Source organism: Myotis yumanensis, unplaced genomic scaffold (genome assembly GCF_028538775.1).
Source record: "Myotis yumanensis isolate MYYU_CA2020_CCGP unplaced genomic scaffold, mMyoYum1.0.hap1 SCAF_6, whole genome shotgun sequence".
In the NCBI taxonomy this organism is placed as follows: Eukaryota; Metazoa; Chordata; class Mammalia; order Chiroptera; family Vespertilionidae; genus Myotis; species Myotis yumanensis.
The window spans coordinates 38,945,087-38,962,572 of record NW_027223757.1 but is presented as its reverse complement, the minus strand read 5'-3'; the positions used below and the strand labels follow the sequence as shown (position 1 = coordinate 38,962,572).

At 48.6% G+C, this 17,486-nt stretch overlaps 1 protein-coding gene and 2 pseudogenes across 1 annotated transcript in view; all 3 read right to left on the bottom strand.

Annotated features, from left to right (window-relative positions):
- On the bottom strand, window positions 1-6,116 carry LOC139012839 (serine/arginine-rich splicing factor 7 pseudogene; annotated as a pseudogene).
- Window positions 1,278-3,284, bottom strand: LOC139013098 (bromodomain-containing protein 9 pseudogene; annotated as a pseudogene).
- Window positions 4,445-17,486, bottom strand: part of BEND3 (BEN domain containing 3) — a 35,007-nt gene continuing 21,965 nt past the window's right edge. The window contains exon 4 of the mRNA XM_070417988.1: window positions 4,445-10,196. Within this exon, the coding sequence (XP_070274089.1) occupies window positions 7,947-10,196 (2,250 nt within the window). The 3' untranslated portion in view covers window positions 4,445-7,946. The remainder of the gene's footprint in view (window positions 10,197-17,486) is intronic.

The window sequence follows — 17,486 nt, the reverse complement described above, 5'->3', positions numbered from 1 at the left end:
AAAACTCACATTTGCAAGCCATAAGATGTTAATACATTCAACAAAAATTTATATTATCTTACTGCTGTGAATTTACAGAGTAATAATCCAGATCCATTTTGATTAGATGGTTGAAATAACCTTCCTAGGTTACTTTTTACAAACATCACAAATCCCTTATAATAATGTAAACAAAATAACTTTTCCCTAAAAGGTGAACTTGAGAACTTCAGTCCACTCTTTCAGGACTTGCACTTCTTCTTGGATTTCCTGATGGGGAACAACTTCTTTTTGGAGATGGAGATCTGGACTTTTATCGGCTGCTTCTTGGTCGTGAAATAGACCTGGATCTTGATCTTGATCCTTTTATAGAACCAGATCTAGATCATCTGAGTGAAGCGGATCGTGATCTACGAAGAGATACAGATCTTGATCGTCGAGGAGATGCTGATCTCGACCTCCTTCCCCTGCTCCTGCTCCGTGAGCGAGAATATCGTCTACCTCTGGATCTCGAATATGATCTAGACCGTGACCTGCTTCTTCTTCGTCGGCTATAACGATGACAATCATAAACATAATGTCCCTTTTCACCACATTCATAGCATCTATCATTTGGATCAAAGGGACGTCGGGCAGGTGGTCTATCCAAATGAGATCTCCGAGGCATGCATCTTCTTCTTTTTTTTTTTTTTTTGTGACAAAGGATTTTTACTGAAAAGTCACACAAAAGTGGACACCTAGTAGTGCTGTAAATAATTCTATACAATTATACTCTTTGTGTATCTTATTGAGATCTTTATACTTTGCCAATATAAGCAGGCATCCAGCAAACATATCCAGAATAAAGAACATTTTATGGACATAACACTTCATCGTAACTGGTAAGACAGCTGACCTCCAAGTCTTCCAGCAGAATGTACTCCTTTCTCAGGCATATGAATTAAGCACAGGGAAGCTGTACGCAACTCCCTGCCTGTCCAGCACCAGGAGGGTGCTCGACTGGCTCCCCATGTGCTTCTGTATGGCCCCCACCATGATTTGCCTCAGAAATGCAGGGATGTGGGGGGACAGTGGGAAAGAATATACAGGATCCCCAACAGACTCTGCTTCCCAAAGGCCACTTGTGGGGGATAGGGGGCAGAACAGGTGCGCCCACACCGGCCGCAGAGAAGGGTTTCACTGACACCACGAAGCTCAGAGAAAGACCACACCAGCTTTACACCCCCTTTATTTAGGGTTCCCACTCTTCAGGTTCACAGGATTATCTACAGAAACACTAGGTCCATGTGCAGCCAACATGATCAGAGACAATTCACCCCCTCCCTGCGCTGCTTCCTGCAGGCCCAAGGGACCGTGATAGTCTTTGTCTCACAACAAAAACTCTGTACATGCAAATAAAAACAAAACAAAATAAAAACAAAACAAAGAAAAACAATTAATGACTATCTACAAGGCTAGCTCTTTGTAGAGGCTGCAGGTTCTGGAGACTGAAGAAATTCGTACGGGTCATGGGTCACCTCTGGCTGCTCACCGACACTGAGGTGAGAAGGGCTTCCCAGGTGGTGCTGATCCCTGTCGGAGGTGTTAGACAGGGAGCTGAGGTTGGACGATGGCTGGGAGCCCCCCATGCTCTGCTTGTGCCTCATGCAGATCCTGTAGGAGCTTTGTCGTCTCATCCAAGTTCAAATGGCTGTCATCATGGTCCAGCTCCTTCTTCACTTTCCCCAGAGAGCTGAGCATGGAGATGTCCAAAGAGACGTCAGAATACGACTTCATTGACATGAAATCAGCACAGAGCCACCATCTCCTAGGGAGTCCCCAGTCTTTACTTCATCTGATGGCTTCATCGCGACATTTCTCCTCTGCCTTACCTGGAAGAGCATGCGGGAGTGGTCTCCGCCTGTGATCTGGTCCAGAAGGTCGTCCACCATTCTCTTGCTGTAGCTCCCAGCATCCTTCACAAACTCCTGCAGGCTCAGCGCACACTGCACACCTGTCTCATCTCCATAGGCAGAATATAGAAGCTCCGTTTCGTCTGATTTTAAGTCTCCAAATACAGAATTATTATGCATTGAAAGTGCAGTACTGGCACTTGAGAGAAATGTGACTTTGCTTCTTCTCTCATCTTTAAAGCCCAGAGTGGTGAAGCTGAAGCCGGGGAGCGGCTTGCTGGAGAGGGAGCTCAGGTCCACCGGGTGGGTCTCCTCCTCGTTGGCATCAGGCTCAGCTGTGTTGACCACGCTGTAGAGCAGGCTCCCATCTCCGCTCTTCTTCAGGTAGCCCATCTTGCTACCTGGAAGGAGTCGGTTGATCCTGTCCCGAGCCTCGTCTGCTGCGTGCTCCACCGAGGCCAGCACATGTTCTTCAGCTGTGCTGTCAGTCAAGCTGCAAGCATTTCCTTCTGGCTCAAACATGCAGCTGATGACTTCTCTACTCGGCCTTTTGGATTTCTTAGCAGTTTCTACTTGTACAGGTACAACTTCGGGAACTGGTTCCTCAACAGCTGTGTCTTCGTTGCCCAGAAGAGCTGTCTGCTGAGAAAAATCCATGTCCTGCATAAACGACATGCTGCACTTCAAAGCTAACAGCCGCTCTTTGCTCATCATCCTAAAGCCTGCGTGAAGGATCTTCTTAGCTAACTTGTAGTACACAGTGTCTGGCCTGTTGTATGTCATTGCATTATCACACATCAGTTTGATATCTGCCTTAAATTCCGTGACTGATTTGTATTCATTAGCCATGATTTTGTCTTTCATTGTGCCAAAATCCATTGGATGTTTTATTATCATTGAGTATCCAGGAGCAATTGCATCCGTGACAGGAAAAGCAAAAAACCCATGAGGATCTTTTCTCTGGAGCTGGCGGAGGAAATGTTCTAGTAGTTGCTGAATAGGCGTGCTCTCATTTTCAGCTGGCTGTGTCCGGCATGCTTGGACTGGCCGATCGGGAGGTGGCTCCACCTCTATCTTCTTCCCAGGATCAAAGTCATCAGCCTCTCCCTCCGTGTCGCAGTGTTCCTTTTCCCGTTTCCACTTCTTCTCTTCCTTCCGTTTCCTTCTTTCGTCATCGTCCAGGTATTTCTCCTTCCCTGACTTTTTCTTCTTTTTTTTGTGCCTCTCTCGCTCATGGTCTGACCTGTCATTGTAGTAACTGGAATCATGGCCAGATCCCAAGAGTTCAATCACTTCACTTCCTCTAAACTTGAAAACCAGCTTCAGGGGCTCCTCCAAGGGTTTGTCTGCATACTCCTCGTACGAGGAGCGCCACTCGGTCTTGTGCTTCTTGTGCTTCTTGCCCATGGCGGTGGCGGGGCTGGGGCGTGGGGCCGAGGGCAGCAGCAAGCGCGGCCCTGGCTCTGTGCCCGAGAGGCAGGCCTCTTGATAGTTCAACCCTCACTCGGGAACCACAAATCACCTTGCCATCCAGGCCTTGAACTGCATCTTCTGCATCTCTAGGGTCTTCAAATTCCACAAAGGCAAATCCCGGAGGATTTCTTGCAATCCACACAGTTCTTAAGGGGCCATAGTAACTGAAAGCCCTTTCGAACTCTTCTTTGCCAGCACCAGTTCCCAGGTTACCAACATACACCTTGGTTTCTCCTCTGTACCGCCCGAGAGCTCGGCTCGTTCAGCTCCAGGAGCCCAGGATCCGAGTGACGCGAGAAGCTGCAAAGACCTCGCACACCAATGGTCCCAGCGTCCAACCCCAGCAGGTCCAGGGGTTCCCCAAGGTGTGGACGGAGTCGACAATGAAGGAATGACACGGAGACAGCGTTCAGTTGATCAGCAGCCTAGCCAGGATCTCTAGCCAGGATCTCCAGCCAAGTTCTGGTGTTTATTGTCTTGTTACATCTGTATTTATACCAGTCGATTTTAATCCTGTCAATTTCTATTGCAAAGGTTAGGGTGTTTCTTATCTCCATTCCAGGGAGTAAAGATTATGTAGGTTAAGCGTGATTGTTTGTAGTTAAAGTGATTAACTACGCACCTGGCACTTAGTTAAGGGGTTTTATCCCCTCCCTAACTTCAGGGAAAAATCCCTACCTGGGGAAACAACCTTTCTCGGAGAGGTGACCTTGGTTAAAACACATGGCGCTAAGGGGAGCAAACATATTAAGAACAGTATGCTATATAAGCCAGGTCCCTTGAAACATATGCTGTGCAGATGTTTCTTTCCTGCAGCGACTGTGTCAGCAGCAAGGATGGACCAGCTTCCAGCATGACTTCTCAGTCATTCAGCTGTGACAAACTGAAATCCTGTGAGCTACTGCCCCGACACCCCAAGTGTGGAAGCCCCAGAGGCCGGGGTGCCCTAAGCATTCATGTCCGCCCCCCCCCCCCCCCAACCCCAGCAGTGAGGAGGCCGCAGAGAAAGACAAACAGACCAAGAAACGTCTTCCCTAATGAAATAAGATGTTACGAGACCATATTTTTTCTATTTTTAAACATTTTATATAACTCATAAAACAGTGCTTGTATAAAAATTCACACAAAGTTGCTAGAGAGCATACAATTTCCAAAAAGGTCCTGGGTTTTTGTTACATTCAGTTTTCTAAGGATGCACTCAAATCAATGGTAAGATGCAGACATTATGTGATAGTTCATTATCTTTGGTAAAACTATGCTCATTATTTTGTCTCCTCACAGTATTAACTCTGATATCCACTTTGTGCAGGGTCTGCTATCACTAGGATGTCAGAAAAACATTAAGGCTGGATCTACGCGAGGCAAGTATTTCCAAATGGCAGTAACAGCCCTTGGCCTCCAGCCCCACTTCATATCACCTAGCTACACAGGCAGGGAGAGAGTGCAATGGGCTCCAATCAGGGATCTTGAGAACCCCCCTCCCCCATCAGGCAAGAGGCAAACGTTTTGGGGAAAGGAGGAAACAGGCCATTTCTACAAGAACCTGGTGCCATGCTGTGGTCTGGTCAGGCCAGTGACTCTTACCATTTAAACAGCTAATCCATTCATCACTCAGTAGATCCCATTGGTGGGTTGATGATTGCAGCTGACATGATACCCCTCCCCCTCAACTTACAGAAAGGAAGGTTCAGGGCTGACACGGAATGGGGAGGGGCACACTAACACCCTCGACACAAGACACGACTTTATTCCCTGTCAAATGGCTGCTGTCATGTAGACACAGCCAAAGTGAACTGAAGCAGGATTAGAACACATAGTACATTCAGGACTACCTTCATACATTCTTTTAAAAGTTCCTAACACAGAACACGAGGGACACTACCACCTAACGTGACTTGCTATTTCACTTAACATCAGAATGTGTCTGTGCTAATTCTTTACTTCTCCGGATACAAGGCAAAAGAACACCCCGAAAAACAAGTGAAAACCAAAAAATTTAGATAGGGGGAAGGGATTTGCCAACAAATTTTATGGAAAACATTACATTTCGAAAAAAAATAAGTAGTTTATACTTATATTGCTTCATGTAAAAACTGCCCCTGAGCCCACATGCATGGCTGGGGAACTGAGGGCACCATACAGGCCACAGGGCCTGCGTTCGCTTCCTGCCAACAGTCCAGAGGGACAGCAAACAGCTCCCAGAGTGTGGCCACCTCTCTTCACTGAAAGGGACACTAAGATTGGGGGTGGGGGGTGGGGGGCGGGGGAGCGGGGAAGAAGCCCTACACAGGAAAGGTATAAAAGGAAACCACCCAAATACAGTTTCCAAAAACATGATCTAGGTTACGGAGGCATAGTTCATTCTTAGACCTAGAACCTGTTGATTTCTTTAACGTGGGTACATAGGATTTTAAAAAATGATTGTGCTTCTGAAGTTGCAGGGTCACACATTCCACCCTCTAGAAAGCAGGACAATTTTCACATGGCTTGGAATCCTTTCGGATACATCCTAGAGACCAGAACGAATTCCTCGGCACTCTCCAACCAGCAGGGCTGGCGGCCAGTGCCACTGCCATCTTTGGGTAGGGGGTAGGGCATGTGTGTGCATGTGTGTATATGCATGCATGTGTGCATGTGTGCATTTACGTGTTTGGGAGACTAAGGCATAGAGAAAGGCGCAGGTGAGGGGGCGTGGGGTGAACCTCCTGGCTGCTCCAGTCCCTTCTTCTTTCCAGGCACAAAGAAGTTGAAGTTGTTTATGTAGGTCCCCATCACTCGTTTTTAAATAAGAAATGTGTGGGTGCACGTGTGGGTGGGTGAGAGAGTCATTCAATCCCTGTGCATTTCTAAATTTCAATAATTTAGGACTGCAGTTTCAACAGAAACAATCTGTAAATGACATCTAAAAGCAAATTTAATAAAGCTAGGTCAACACGTAAACATTGTTCAAAATCCTGTCATATATATTAAAACAAACAAACCTGCTGGGTGCAGGCAAAATGCTGTCCTACAGCCACCGGAACCGAAGTCCTTGTCAGCTGTATAAAGACAATTCACAGATTGTTTCTGTTGTTTCTGCATTTTAAGGTAGCCAATATTTAAGCCACAGGGTTTTATGACTACCCTGTGTGATTCATTCATGTTTCCAGGTTTCTGGTATGATGCATTCAGTTTGAGTTCTAAACTGTTTCCTTTTCTTCTTAGGCATTTGGCCCCCAAAGTCAGGTCCATAAAAGTATTGTTTTCAAGAACTTCTAACTACTGGGGAATTTCCTGGTCAGAACTCCTGGAGAACATGCCACTGGCCTGAAATGGTCTGACCTTCCCAACCAGTGGGAAGAGAAGAAATGTCACAATCCAAGGCAAGGGGCCAAGATGTAGGACAGCAGGGCCTTCTAGAGGGTCTGAGGGGGGAGCTCTGAGTGGACCCTGGGAAGGGACATGGGATCCCCATTTGAGATGATCTGTGTCCTTCCAATACCGGGCATTCCCAAAAGGGCCTGAGGGTCTGGGCCTGCCCTGAGGAACAGGATGCATACTGATCGGAGGAGCTAACACAGAGCTGTGGTGAAGTCGCCATACGGCTCCCAGAACCCAGGTTTTGTACAAATACACACACAGAAAGTAAACAGTTCGTGGTGAGACCAAAGGGACCCATCCTTACATCAAACAAGAAGCCAATTAATTCACACACACAGTTCTCCAAGGACATGTGTCGGCCCCTCCAACGAGCCTCCTCGTATGGAGAGGGAAGGGGGCAATGGAAGGACACAGCTCAAATGACATTGTGAACGTGTTCCCACGTCTATCTACATTCATCTCATCATCATCATCCAGTGTTCTTGTCTACAGAGTGAGCACAGCATCGGACCCACCCAGCAACAACGAGCAGGCCAGGCCCCCAGGAAGCCCCTTCCTCGGCACTACAGCGGAGGGAGCGAGCGAACATGGTCAGGAAGAATGTCACGCCACCCCGTTCCCTCCACTGCCATCCAAGGGGCATCCTGACCCTTCAAAATCAGAGATAAAGACAAGGTCAGTCAGGTCGATCTCTGCCCCCTGAAGCTATTACTGGCCACCATGCAGAAACATGGCCACGCTAAAAATTTCATAAATCTGAAACCACCTTCAAAAGAAATCCCAGCAACAGAAGTCATCTAACAGTATTTCACCATGAATATTTAAAAGACTTTTTTTTCCCCTAAGCAAATTGGCCCCCAAAGAGCCCAAATGATCTTTTAAAAAAGGGTTTCCTTTTAATTAAAAAACAATTGATAAAAATGGAAGATGTAAAATGTGGGAAGAGGAACAAGAGTTGCTGAATTTGCATTTCAAATTGAGAAGAAGGGGAGGACAGCCAGGAGAGAGAAGCCTGCTCCTGAGGCCTTGGCTGTCACAGCTCAGCCATCCCCAAACTGGCTGCACCCCTGGGGAACTCGGGACACAGGTCGGAAGTAAGAGAGACCAAATGTAAGGCTTCGTTCTGGTGGTTGGGTGGGTGTTTGTGTGCAAAAGTAGTAAGCCACTTCCCACTGCCATAAGGTGCGTGTCTGTGGATACCATACACGTGCTCCGAAGGAAGGCTCAGGCCCCAGGGTACCGTCACTTCTCCACCTTCTTGGCTTTCTTCAGGATGTCACATTTTTTCCTGTTGGGGCGGCGGCATCGCTCGTCGATGCTGGGGATACATTCGTAATGCCACACCTCCTCCATCTTCTCCACGGGGTACACCGCCTCCACGTAGTGGCGGATGAGTCTGAGCCGCGTGGGGTCCAGCTGCTTCTTGTTGCAGGCCCCCGAGTGGTTGTACTGCAGCCGGAGGTTCTCGGCCGTGAAGAGTTCTGGGAAGAGCCTGACGAGGAGCCGCGCGGCGAAGTTGCCCACCGAGAGGCTCTGCTGCACGATCTCGCGCACCTCCTTGTCTGACAGCAGGTATGGCGAAGGCACGGGGAAGTCGGGCGAGGGGACCACCAGCTCGTCCAGCGGGATCTTGCAGAAGTCTTTGCTACTTCTTTCGGGGGGCAGCGGGGGTCCCTCAAATTCCTCTCGGAACCTCTCGGAGTTGACTGCATAGCTTGCCAGGTCCCTGCACTCGGGGCCTGGCACATGGACCTTGCGCTGCTGCTGGTAGGAGCGCCTCTGCTCCGTGTCCCGGCGGCGGCAGCGCTCGTCCAGTTTGCCCACGAACTCCAGCGTCCAGACGCGGTCGTTCTTGGCCCGGGGATAGAGCAGCTGCACGTAGTGGCGAATGAGCTTGATGCGGGACGGGTCCAGCTGCTTCTTGCCCAGGGAGCCGCTGCAGTTGTACTGTTTGCGCAGGTTCTCGTGGGTGAAGAGCTCGGGGAAGAGGTGCACCAGCAGGCGCGAGGCGAAGTTGCCGATGGACAGGCTGCTCTCGTAGATGCTGCGCAGCTGCTCCTTGCTGAGCAGGCAGTCGCCGCCAGGCACCTCGAAGTCGGGCTGCGGGACCTCCAGCTTGTCGAAGTCAATGGGCACCAGCCAGATCTTCTTGGACCGCCGGCCGGGCCGCTCACCCTCGAAGCTGTCCTCCACCTTGATCACGGAGATGTCGTCAGGCAGGCTGGAGGAGTCGTAGCAGTCGTCCCTCGGGGGCTCGCCCTCGCTGCCCCCGTCCAGCCCCAGCCCCTCCAGCTCGTCGTTGATGCGCTGGGCGCACTGCTGCAGCCAGGCCTCCTCCTCCTGCATGTCGGGGAAGTAGATCTCCGTGTAGTTTCGGATGATCTGCAGCCTCTGCGGGTCCAGCTCCTGCTTGCCACCATCCCCGTAGCAGCTGTACTGCTCACCCAGCTTCCGGTGGTCAAAGAGCTCGGGGAAAAGCCGGTGCAGCAGGAAGACCGCGAACTCGCCGGGCGAGGAGGCTTCGTCCAGGAACTCGGTCAGGTCCTGTGTGTCCACCACGTGGTCCGAGGCGATGGTGCTGCTCCGATCCAAGGACAGGGCCTCCTCCTGGTCTTTGTTGTCCAGGAAGTGGCCGGGGTCCACCTGCTCGGCCTCAAAGAAGCCGGCGACCTGGCCCGCTGGCTGGCTGTCCTCCATTTCCCGCTGGGCCCAGAAGCGGCTGAAGAAGTCGTTCAGCTGAGGCAGGCACTCTGCCTGCCACACGGCCGTGTCCTTCACGGAGGGGTAGTAGACCTCCACGTAGTTGCGGATGAGCTGCAGGTGCAGCGACTCCAGCTTCCGCTTGGCTGCGAAGCCGCAGGCGCTGCAGCCGCGAGAGAAGTCCACGTCGCTGAAGAGCTCGGGGAAGAGCTGCACCAGCAGGCGGCAGGCCAGGTCCCCGCCCGACAGGCTCTGGTCCACGATCTGCTTGAGCTCGGCGGCTGTCAGCTGGTACTCGGGGGGCGGCTGGAACTTGGCCACCATCTCCGTGGGGCTCACCTGCTTCTTGATGCGGCTCACCTCCAGGGACAGCAGGTCCACCTTGCTGTGCAGCTGGGACATGCTGGAGGAGAGTGTGTTGAGCATGTAGAACATCTTCTGGAGCAGAAAGTAGATGTTGGGGTCGCCGTCGGTGGTGGCCGAGGCCGCACTGCCACTGTCCCGCTTCTGTGTCTCGTTCAGGAGCCGCAGCGGTGAGGGGCTGTTGCTGGGGTTTGCCTTCTCCAAGAGCTCATACGTGCTGAGCATGTCGCCCGCAGGGGGGTTCTTCTTCTCCATGATCTTGTGCGAGATGCCGTACAGAGGCTTCTTGTAGGAGGGGGTGGTCGCGTCATGGCAGGGCTCCTCCTCACCCGGCCACGCAGAGACCAAGTTCCTGCCCCTGCCGGCCTGCTCCCCGTTGCCCTGGCAGGGCGAGCTGTTCTCCCGGTTCCTCATGCCTGCTAGGAGCGCCTGGAAAACAAAAGGTGTGTTAGGGGATGTTCCGACTTACTACACTCGACACAGGTCTGTGCCACACACACACAGGGGCCAACGTCAACTGCAGGAGCACCTGAGGAGCCGGTTCCCTCGCCCTGGAGCCACTCTGTCCAGAATGCACCACGGATACAAACACGCGTCTCAGTGTGAACCTGTTCATGCCCCTACTTCCTGAGAGAGGCTCCGACTGGACCCGGAAGGCTGCAAATTGCTGCGGGACACCAGCGCTGGGCTTTCTACCCAGGGCCCGACAGGAGACAGAGCACCATGGCTGGCAAGGCCGGGCAAGAGCCCTGCTGGGGGTGGGAGGGAGACCATGGGAATGAGGAGCTCCCGGGCAGGTGACCTCACTGACCGCAGCCTCAAGGCGAACAGGCAACTCCACGTGGACAGCTGAGATGCCCAGTGGTGGGCACAGAAGAACGGGGTCTAGGCAGTGGCAGTGTGCTGCCAACTCCACCACCGCCTGGAATCACATCTTATCTCGATGGGAAAAGGGCTAGCTAGCCCAGATGTTCCAGAGCCCGTGCTACTGAGAGTCCATGAAATGATGGGGCCTCCCAGGTTCTAAGTTTTGGTCTCCCTGCTGGTCCAGCAGCCCTTCTCAACCAGAACTCCAGGAGGAAAGGAAGCCCCACTGTCCTAAGTCACCCACAGTCTGTAATGAATTAACATGTATCTTATGCATCTCAGAAGGGTATTTGCTATGAATGATCCACTTTGCTCAACAGAGGTCTGTGAGAGAATTAAGACTTACCAACAAAGATCTGAGGGACGGGTTCCTCCACTCACCCAAGGATGGTATACTCTGACGGCCCCTTGTTGCCAGACACCCAAGGAAGCTCAAGATACTCTTTAAGAACCTCAAAGCTGGACTCCACACCCCACCACGGGACAGACATCACCCTGACCATTGGGAACCCAGCGTTCTCAGGGCTTTCATCAGTAGTTTCCCCACTGCCAGGCCCTGAACATTTCAAGAGGCTTATTTACATATATGTGGACAGGCGGTTTTTGAGAAAGGTTCAAAGGCAAGCCAGTGGCGGTGCTGGCTCATTCTACCATGTTCCATACACAAAAATGAACTAAGGATGGATTGCGAACCTAAATACAAATCCTAACTTAAAATTCTAATACTTCCAGAAGAAAACATACGAGAAATCCTTTGTGACCTTGGTTTAGGCAAAAATCTCCTAGAATACAAGCACAATCCATACCGTAAGAGAACAAATTGATATACTGAACTTCATCAAAATAAAAAATTTCTGCTCTTTGAAGGACACCATTAAAAGAATGAAAAACAGCCTAGAAGAGAAGAAAATACTGGCAAATCATTTATCTGATAAAGGACTTGAGCCCAGGATACTTACAGAACTCCTAAATACAGTAACAGACAACCCAATCAGTTATTGCAACAGCTACTTCAAAGTAGATATATAAATGGCATATATGCACATAAAGGACGCTTATTAATAAAATGCGGATCAAAGCCACAATGAGGGGACTCTTTCTCCCTCCGAGATTCTTTCCCCTTCCCCACGTGGGACTCTGTACTTGTTCTTCAATAAATTTCCACCTTTGCTATACCAAAAAAACACAAACAAACAAAAAACCCACAATGAAATGCCACATCACACCCACCAGAGTGGGTAACAAAAAAGACAATAAAGAGTGCTGGAGATGAGGTGAAGGAACTGGAACCCTCAGACACTGCTGGTGGGGATAGAACCACTTCGGGAAATACTTGGTACTTCCAGAAAGTTAAACATACATGGACCATATGAACCAGGTATTCCATTCCTAGGAATTTATTTACAAGCAAAATGGAAGCACAAGATCATATAAATACTTCTACGCAAATGTTCATGGCAGCCCTATTTGTAAACAGCCCCAAACTGGAAACAACCCAAGTTTTTATTAACAAGTTATAAACAAACTGTTATATTCGTACAAAGGAATACTACTCATAATAAAACTGTTACACCATGATAAATCGAAGTAATTATGCTGAAAAAAGCCAAACAAAAGATACCATACTATAGGATTCCATTCACATAAATTTCTAGAAAATACAAACTTATCAATGGTGACAGAAAGCAGATTAGAAGTTATGTGGTGTGCAGGGAGGATGCAAAAGGGCACAAAACTGTAATGGTAGCTGATGATGGGTATGTTTATTATCTTGATTGTGGTGACGGCTTTACTGACATACACATGTCAAAACTTACCAAATGGTACACTTTATGTGCCATTCATTGTATTTCAGCCCTAACTTTATAAAGCTGTTTTTGGCAAATGTTGAATTTGACCCCAAAATGTATGGGAATATATTTTCCAGGGTTTAATCAAGCAAAAGAGCTCATTGGCAAGCACTGGTGGCTGTCAGGGGAGCAGGCAGGGCTGAAGCTTTACAAATGGTTCACGTCCACAGACATGCCTGTGCCCGAGGCAACTGTGGAATGGACAGGAACAAGGTGCATCTGAAGGGAAACGTGACTGGCTCGGCTGGCCCAGCCAGGGCTTCTGAAATGCAGTCACCTGGAGTCTTGCTAGAATGCAGATCCTGATCCCTGGCTCTGCATTTTGAACGAGCTCCAGAGTGGGCATTGGTCCTCTCCAGGGCCTGCTCTCCGTTTTCCTCATCCAGGCAGATTCAGTGTCATTTGTTAGCCTTCAGATAACTCATGCCGCATCAAACAGCATGTGAGGTTTTTCCTCTTGCAGGGCAAGGAACAATTTCAAGAGGCAGGGGTTACAGTGGCAGGTGAGCGACATGGTGTGAGAAGAGGTAGGCCCAGGGTGAAAACAGGCCACAAGGTCACATCATCATAAAACCTTGATCCTTCTAAACTTCCATGCTATTTTCATTTAAATTAATCAACTACTTCCTTGACCCTCTTAGATAACAAAATAATGACTCATATTACAGAAAGGTTAATTTTTCTCTGATATCTCTGTTGATAACCATGCCAAAGAAAAGCTATTTTACTCTCCTAGGAACCTGAAGATATAGGTATTCTTGTGTTTTAATTATCCCACAGAGCTGCCCAATACTTTCTCAGGGTTCATCTGTCTAAGCTGATGAGGGGTCAGAAGCACTGGCTCCTCCTGTACCTCCCCCTCCCTCCACTTCCCAAGAGCACAGGAGCAGGACATGCTGGGTTGGGGAGCCTGCCCCTGCCCTACTCCCTTCTGGAGTCTCCTCACCAAGCTATCCCCATCCTCATCCAATAGGAGGATGGTTACCTGATGGGAGCAGGCCATTCCTGAGTCTACCCCCAGTGACAAGCACAGTGCCTGGGACACACAGAAGCTCAATGAATGTCAGTTAACCACATACAAGGAAGTTTAAAGCAGAGCAAGGGGTTCTACCACTCTCAAATACATGCTTAAGACAGAGGAGCAGTTCAGACAGGCCACTAGCTCCATGAATAACTTGACTATAGAGGTGAAAGGAGTGGGTAAGTGTTCAGCTCAACTGTCATGCTGTCTGTCCTCTGTGTGACCTTGTTACATTACATGACCTTTCATGTCTCAGCTTCCTGTGCATAACTCAGGGATAAATAATGTACCGGTCTCGTGGGGTTGTGAGGACTTAATGTACATAAGTACTTAATATTTATTATTACAATATGATTATTATTTTGTTGTTGTCATTAATCCTCACCCAAGGACATTTTTTCCACTGATTTTCAGAGAGAGTGGAAGGGAGGGAGGGAGGAAAGGAAAGGGGAGATAGAGAGAGAGATGTGAGAGAGACACAATGACTGCTTGCCTCCTGCAGCACCCCACCTGCAACCCAGGTACGTGCCCTTGACCAGGAATTGAACCTGCGACCCTTCAGTGCATGGGCTGATGCTCTAACCCACTGGGAAACACTGGCCAGGGTTATGATATTATTAAATAACTAGTAGCCCTGCGCACGAGTAGCTCACTGCCACTTGCCTGAGCTGGCCACCCGCCCACCGCCGCTGGTAGCTCTCCGCTGCTCGTAGCTCGCTGCCCTGCCCTCCTGTAGCTCTCCCCGCTCCTAGCTCGTGGCACGCCCTCCTGTAGCTCTCCACCACTTGCAGATTGGTTGTGATGTTACAGCGTAATGGATAATTAGCATATTCCTCTCTTATTATATAGGATGTTACTCCTAAGCCAGAGCAGAGGTAACCCTATGGGCTTTTTATAAAACTAGTTGTAATGATTACTCTCTACTGGTAAACAAGAGAGCTTGCCTACAGCACCAGGAGCAGGGTAACTCACTCATGGAAGGTTCATCTTACAGGCCTGTTTGCCAGGGGAGGAGTACAGGACAACTGAGCTAGAGGTGGGGTTTTAAGCTCTTAATATATTTTTTTGTTCTGCTATCTGGCAGAAAGCAAAGGAATAGGAAGGAGGAAAGGAAGGAAGCCGCCCCCCACCCCCAAATACACGCATCAGAAACTTGGAAAAAGGAAAGGATAGAGATAATTGGAAATCTTACCCCTAATGCAGTGTGTTTGGAACAGTGGGTCATGACCCATTAGTAAATTGGTGCAATTGACTTGATGGATCATGACTAGCATAAGAAGAAAGAGGGAGGGAAGGAGGAAGTATGAAAGAAAATAGAATAGAAAATACCACAGTGCACTGTGCATGAATTAAATTTGGGAAAGTTTTGTTTCATTTCTGGGTGTAGCTACATAATTACATGTAGACTCATATATGTGAGCTGTATTTCTCTGCAAGATGGATTACGGCTGTGGGTCACTGTTGAAAAGCACTGCCCAAATAAATTCAAAGTGCCTTATGTGCTCATTCCTGCAGACTGTAAATTAGATTTTTAGCAACTTATGCACCTTAAATTCTATTATACCAATATAACTTTGGCGGTCCCGTGGATCATGAGATAACTAAGAGGTTTTACCAATATAGAGAAATTTGAGAGTGTCACGCCAGCACTGCCAAGGGTGAACCGGAGTGGGGGCAGCTGAAAGGCTTAGAAAAGACAGACAAGAGAATGAAAGCTGGGTCTTGGTGGGACGCTGCTTCTCTGAGAGACAGCGACAGTGCCCACAAGCCATGTCTTTATTTTATAGACAGATTCCACGAGGCAAAGTAAGGGCATGGTCAAGATGTTTACAACATTCTCATGGTTTTCAATTCTACTCAACTACACGCATCTGAACTCTATCACTCAGGCACGTGGGGCCATGTGTTCGGACCATAGGTTCAAGCTTACAACTATAGCTGTTGGCTATAATTGTGCTGGGAGGACTCTGCCCTCCAAGCTGGGACTTGCACGTGGCAATGAGAGGACTGTGCCCTCTCATCAGTCCAAGGCTTGAACCTGTCCAAAACACTGTAGCTGCTCCCCACATTTGAGTTTGTAATGCCCATCACTAAAGAAATCATAACTGAGGTACCATCTCACACCTGTCAGACTGGCTATCATCAACAAATCAACAAACGACAAGTGCTGGAGAGGATGTGGTGAAAAAGGAACACTCGTGCACTGCTGGTGGGAATGCAGACTGGTGCAGCCACTATGGAAAACAGTATGGAATTTCCTCAAAAAACTAAAAATGGAACTCCCATTTGACCCTGTGATCCCACTTCTAGGAATATATCCCAAGAAACCAGAAACACCAATCAGAAAGGATATATGCACCCCGATGTTCATAGCAGCACAAGTCACCATAGCTAAGATCTGGAAACAGCCTAAGTGCCCATCAGTAGATGAATGGATTAGAAAACTGGTACATCTACACGATGGAATACTATGCTGCTGTAAAAAAGAAGGAACTCTTACCATTTGCAACAGCATGGATGGAACAGGAGAGCATTATGCTAAGTGAAATAAGCCAGTCAATGAAGGAAAAATACCACATGATCTCACTCATTCATGGATAATAGAGACCTTTATAAACTTTTGAACAATAATAGATACAGAGGCAGAGCTGCCTCAAACAGATTGTCAAACTGCAGCGGGAAGGCCGGGAGGTTTGGGGGACAGGAGGGAGGGGGGTAAGAGATCAACCGAAGGACTTGTATGCATGCATATAAGCATAACCAATGGACATAAGACACTGGGGGGTAGGGGAGGCCAGGGGATTGTCAAGGGCAGGGAAAAAAAAAAAGGACACATATGCAATACCCTTTGTAATACTTTTAGCAATAAAAAAAATAAATAAAAAAAAAGAAATCATAACTGCATTAGGAATGATTTTAGCAACAGGGTCTTTGTTTTACAAGTGACTCCACTAAAATTTTTTAAAAAGATTCTGTGAAGAGAGATCACCAGAAACCCACATGCCAAGCAGCAAGAGTACAGGTTCTAGAGCAGTGGTTCTAAACCTTCCTAATACCGCGATCTTTTAATACAGTTCCTCATGTTGTGGTGACCCCCAGTTTCATTGTTACAAATTGAACATAATTAACTTTAATCACAAAAACTATATGTAATTATATATGTGTTTTCCGATGGTCTTAGGCGACCCCTGTGAAAGGGTCGTTCGACCCTTGAGAACCGCTGTTCTAGAGGGAGATCTGAACAAACCAATCCCAGGCTAGAAAGTAAGCAGGAGGGAAGTTTCTGGGTGAACTGTTTGAATACCAACAACAAACAGACGTCCTGACTCCCCTACCTCCCCACAGCAGGCAGAAGGCCAGGGTACATCGGAACTGGAAATCCCCCCTATAACTCTCAATATTCAGCCTCATTAATAAAAACATTTCAGTTTCTACCAAGCATGTTAGGAACAGTGCCACCCACTGAAACATTTTTGGCTAACCTGCTTGAATAAAAAATTAAGTTTGAGTCCAAGTAGAGGGCAACATTCCTCACTCGCAGAGACCTCGGATACACAACTCAACACAAAACACAACACCAACACCGAAGAGAAGGTTCTTAGACATCTCCACAGTGGTGACCTGTCAACTCAGTGCTCCAATGAACTGCACAGATGCTGACAAGGCGACGACGGGCTGGCTGCACTGGCAGCCGCTGATACAATCTCTGCTCAGCTGTCTAGGAGTATCAAGAAATCTTAAATCTGTGCTACTTGGCACTGGGTGTCTGGCTGACACACTGTTCGTGATTCTCCAAGGTTCATCTTCCAACCATATGGGAACTCGGCAGCAGAGCTCAGGCTCAGCAGTGCCAGCATGGATTCTGGATTTGATCAGCACCCTCAGCACCCTCAGACTCAAGAGGGAATGCCCAAATCTCTCAGCTGGAGAATCTGAACAAAAAGGTTGACGCTGGGTTGCAGGTGAGGGGTAAGTAGACTA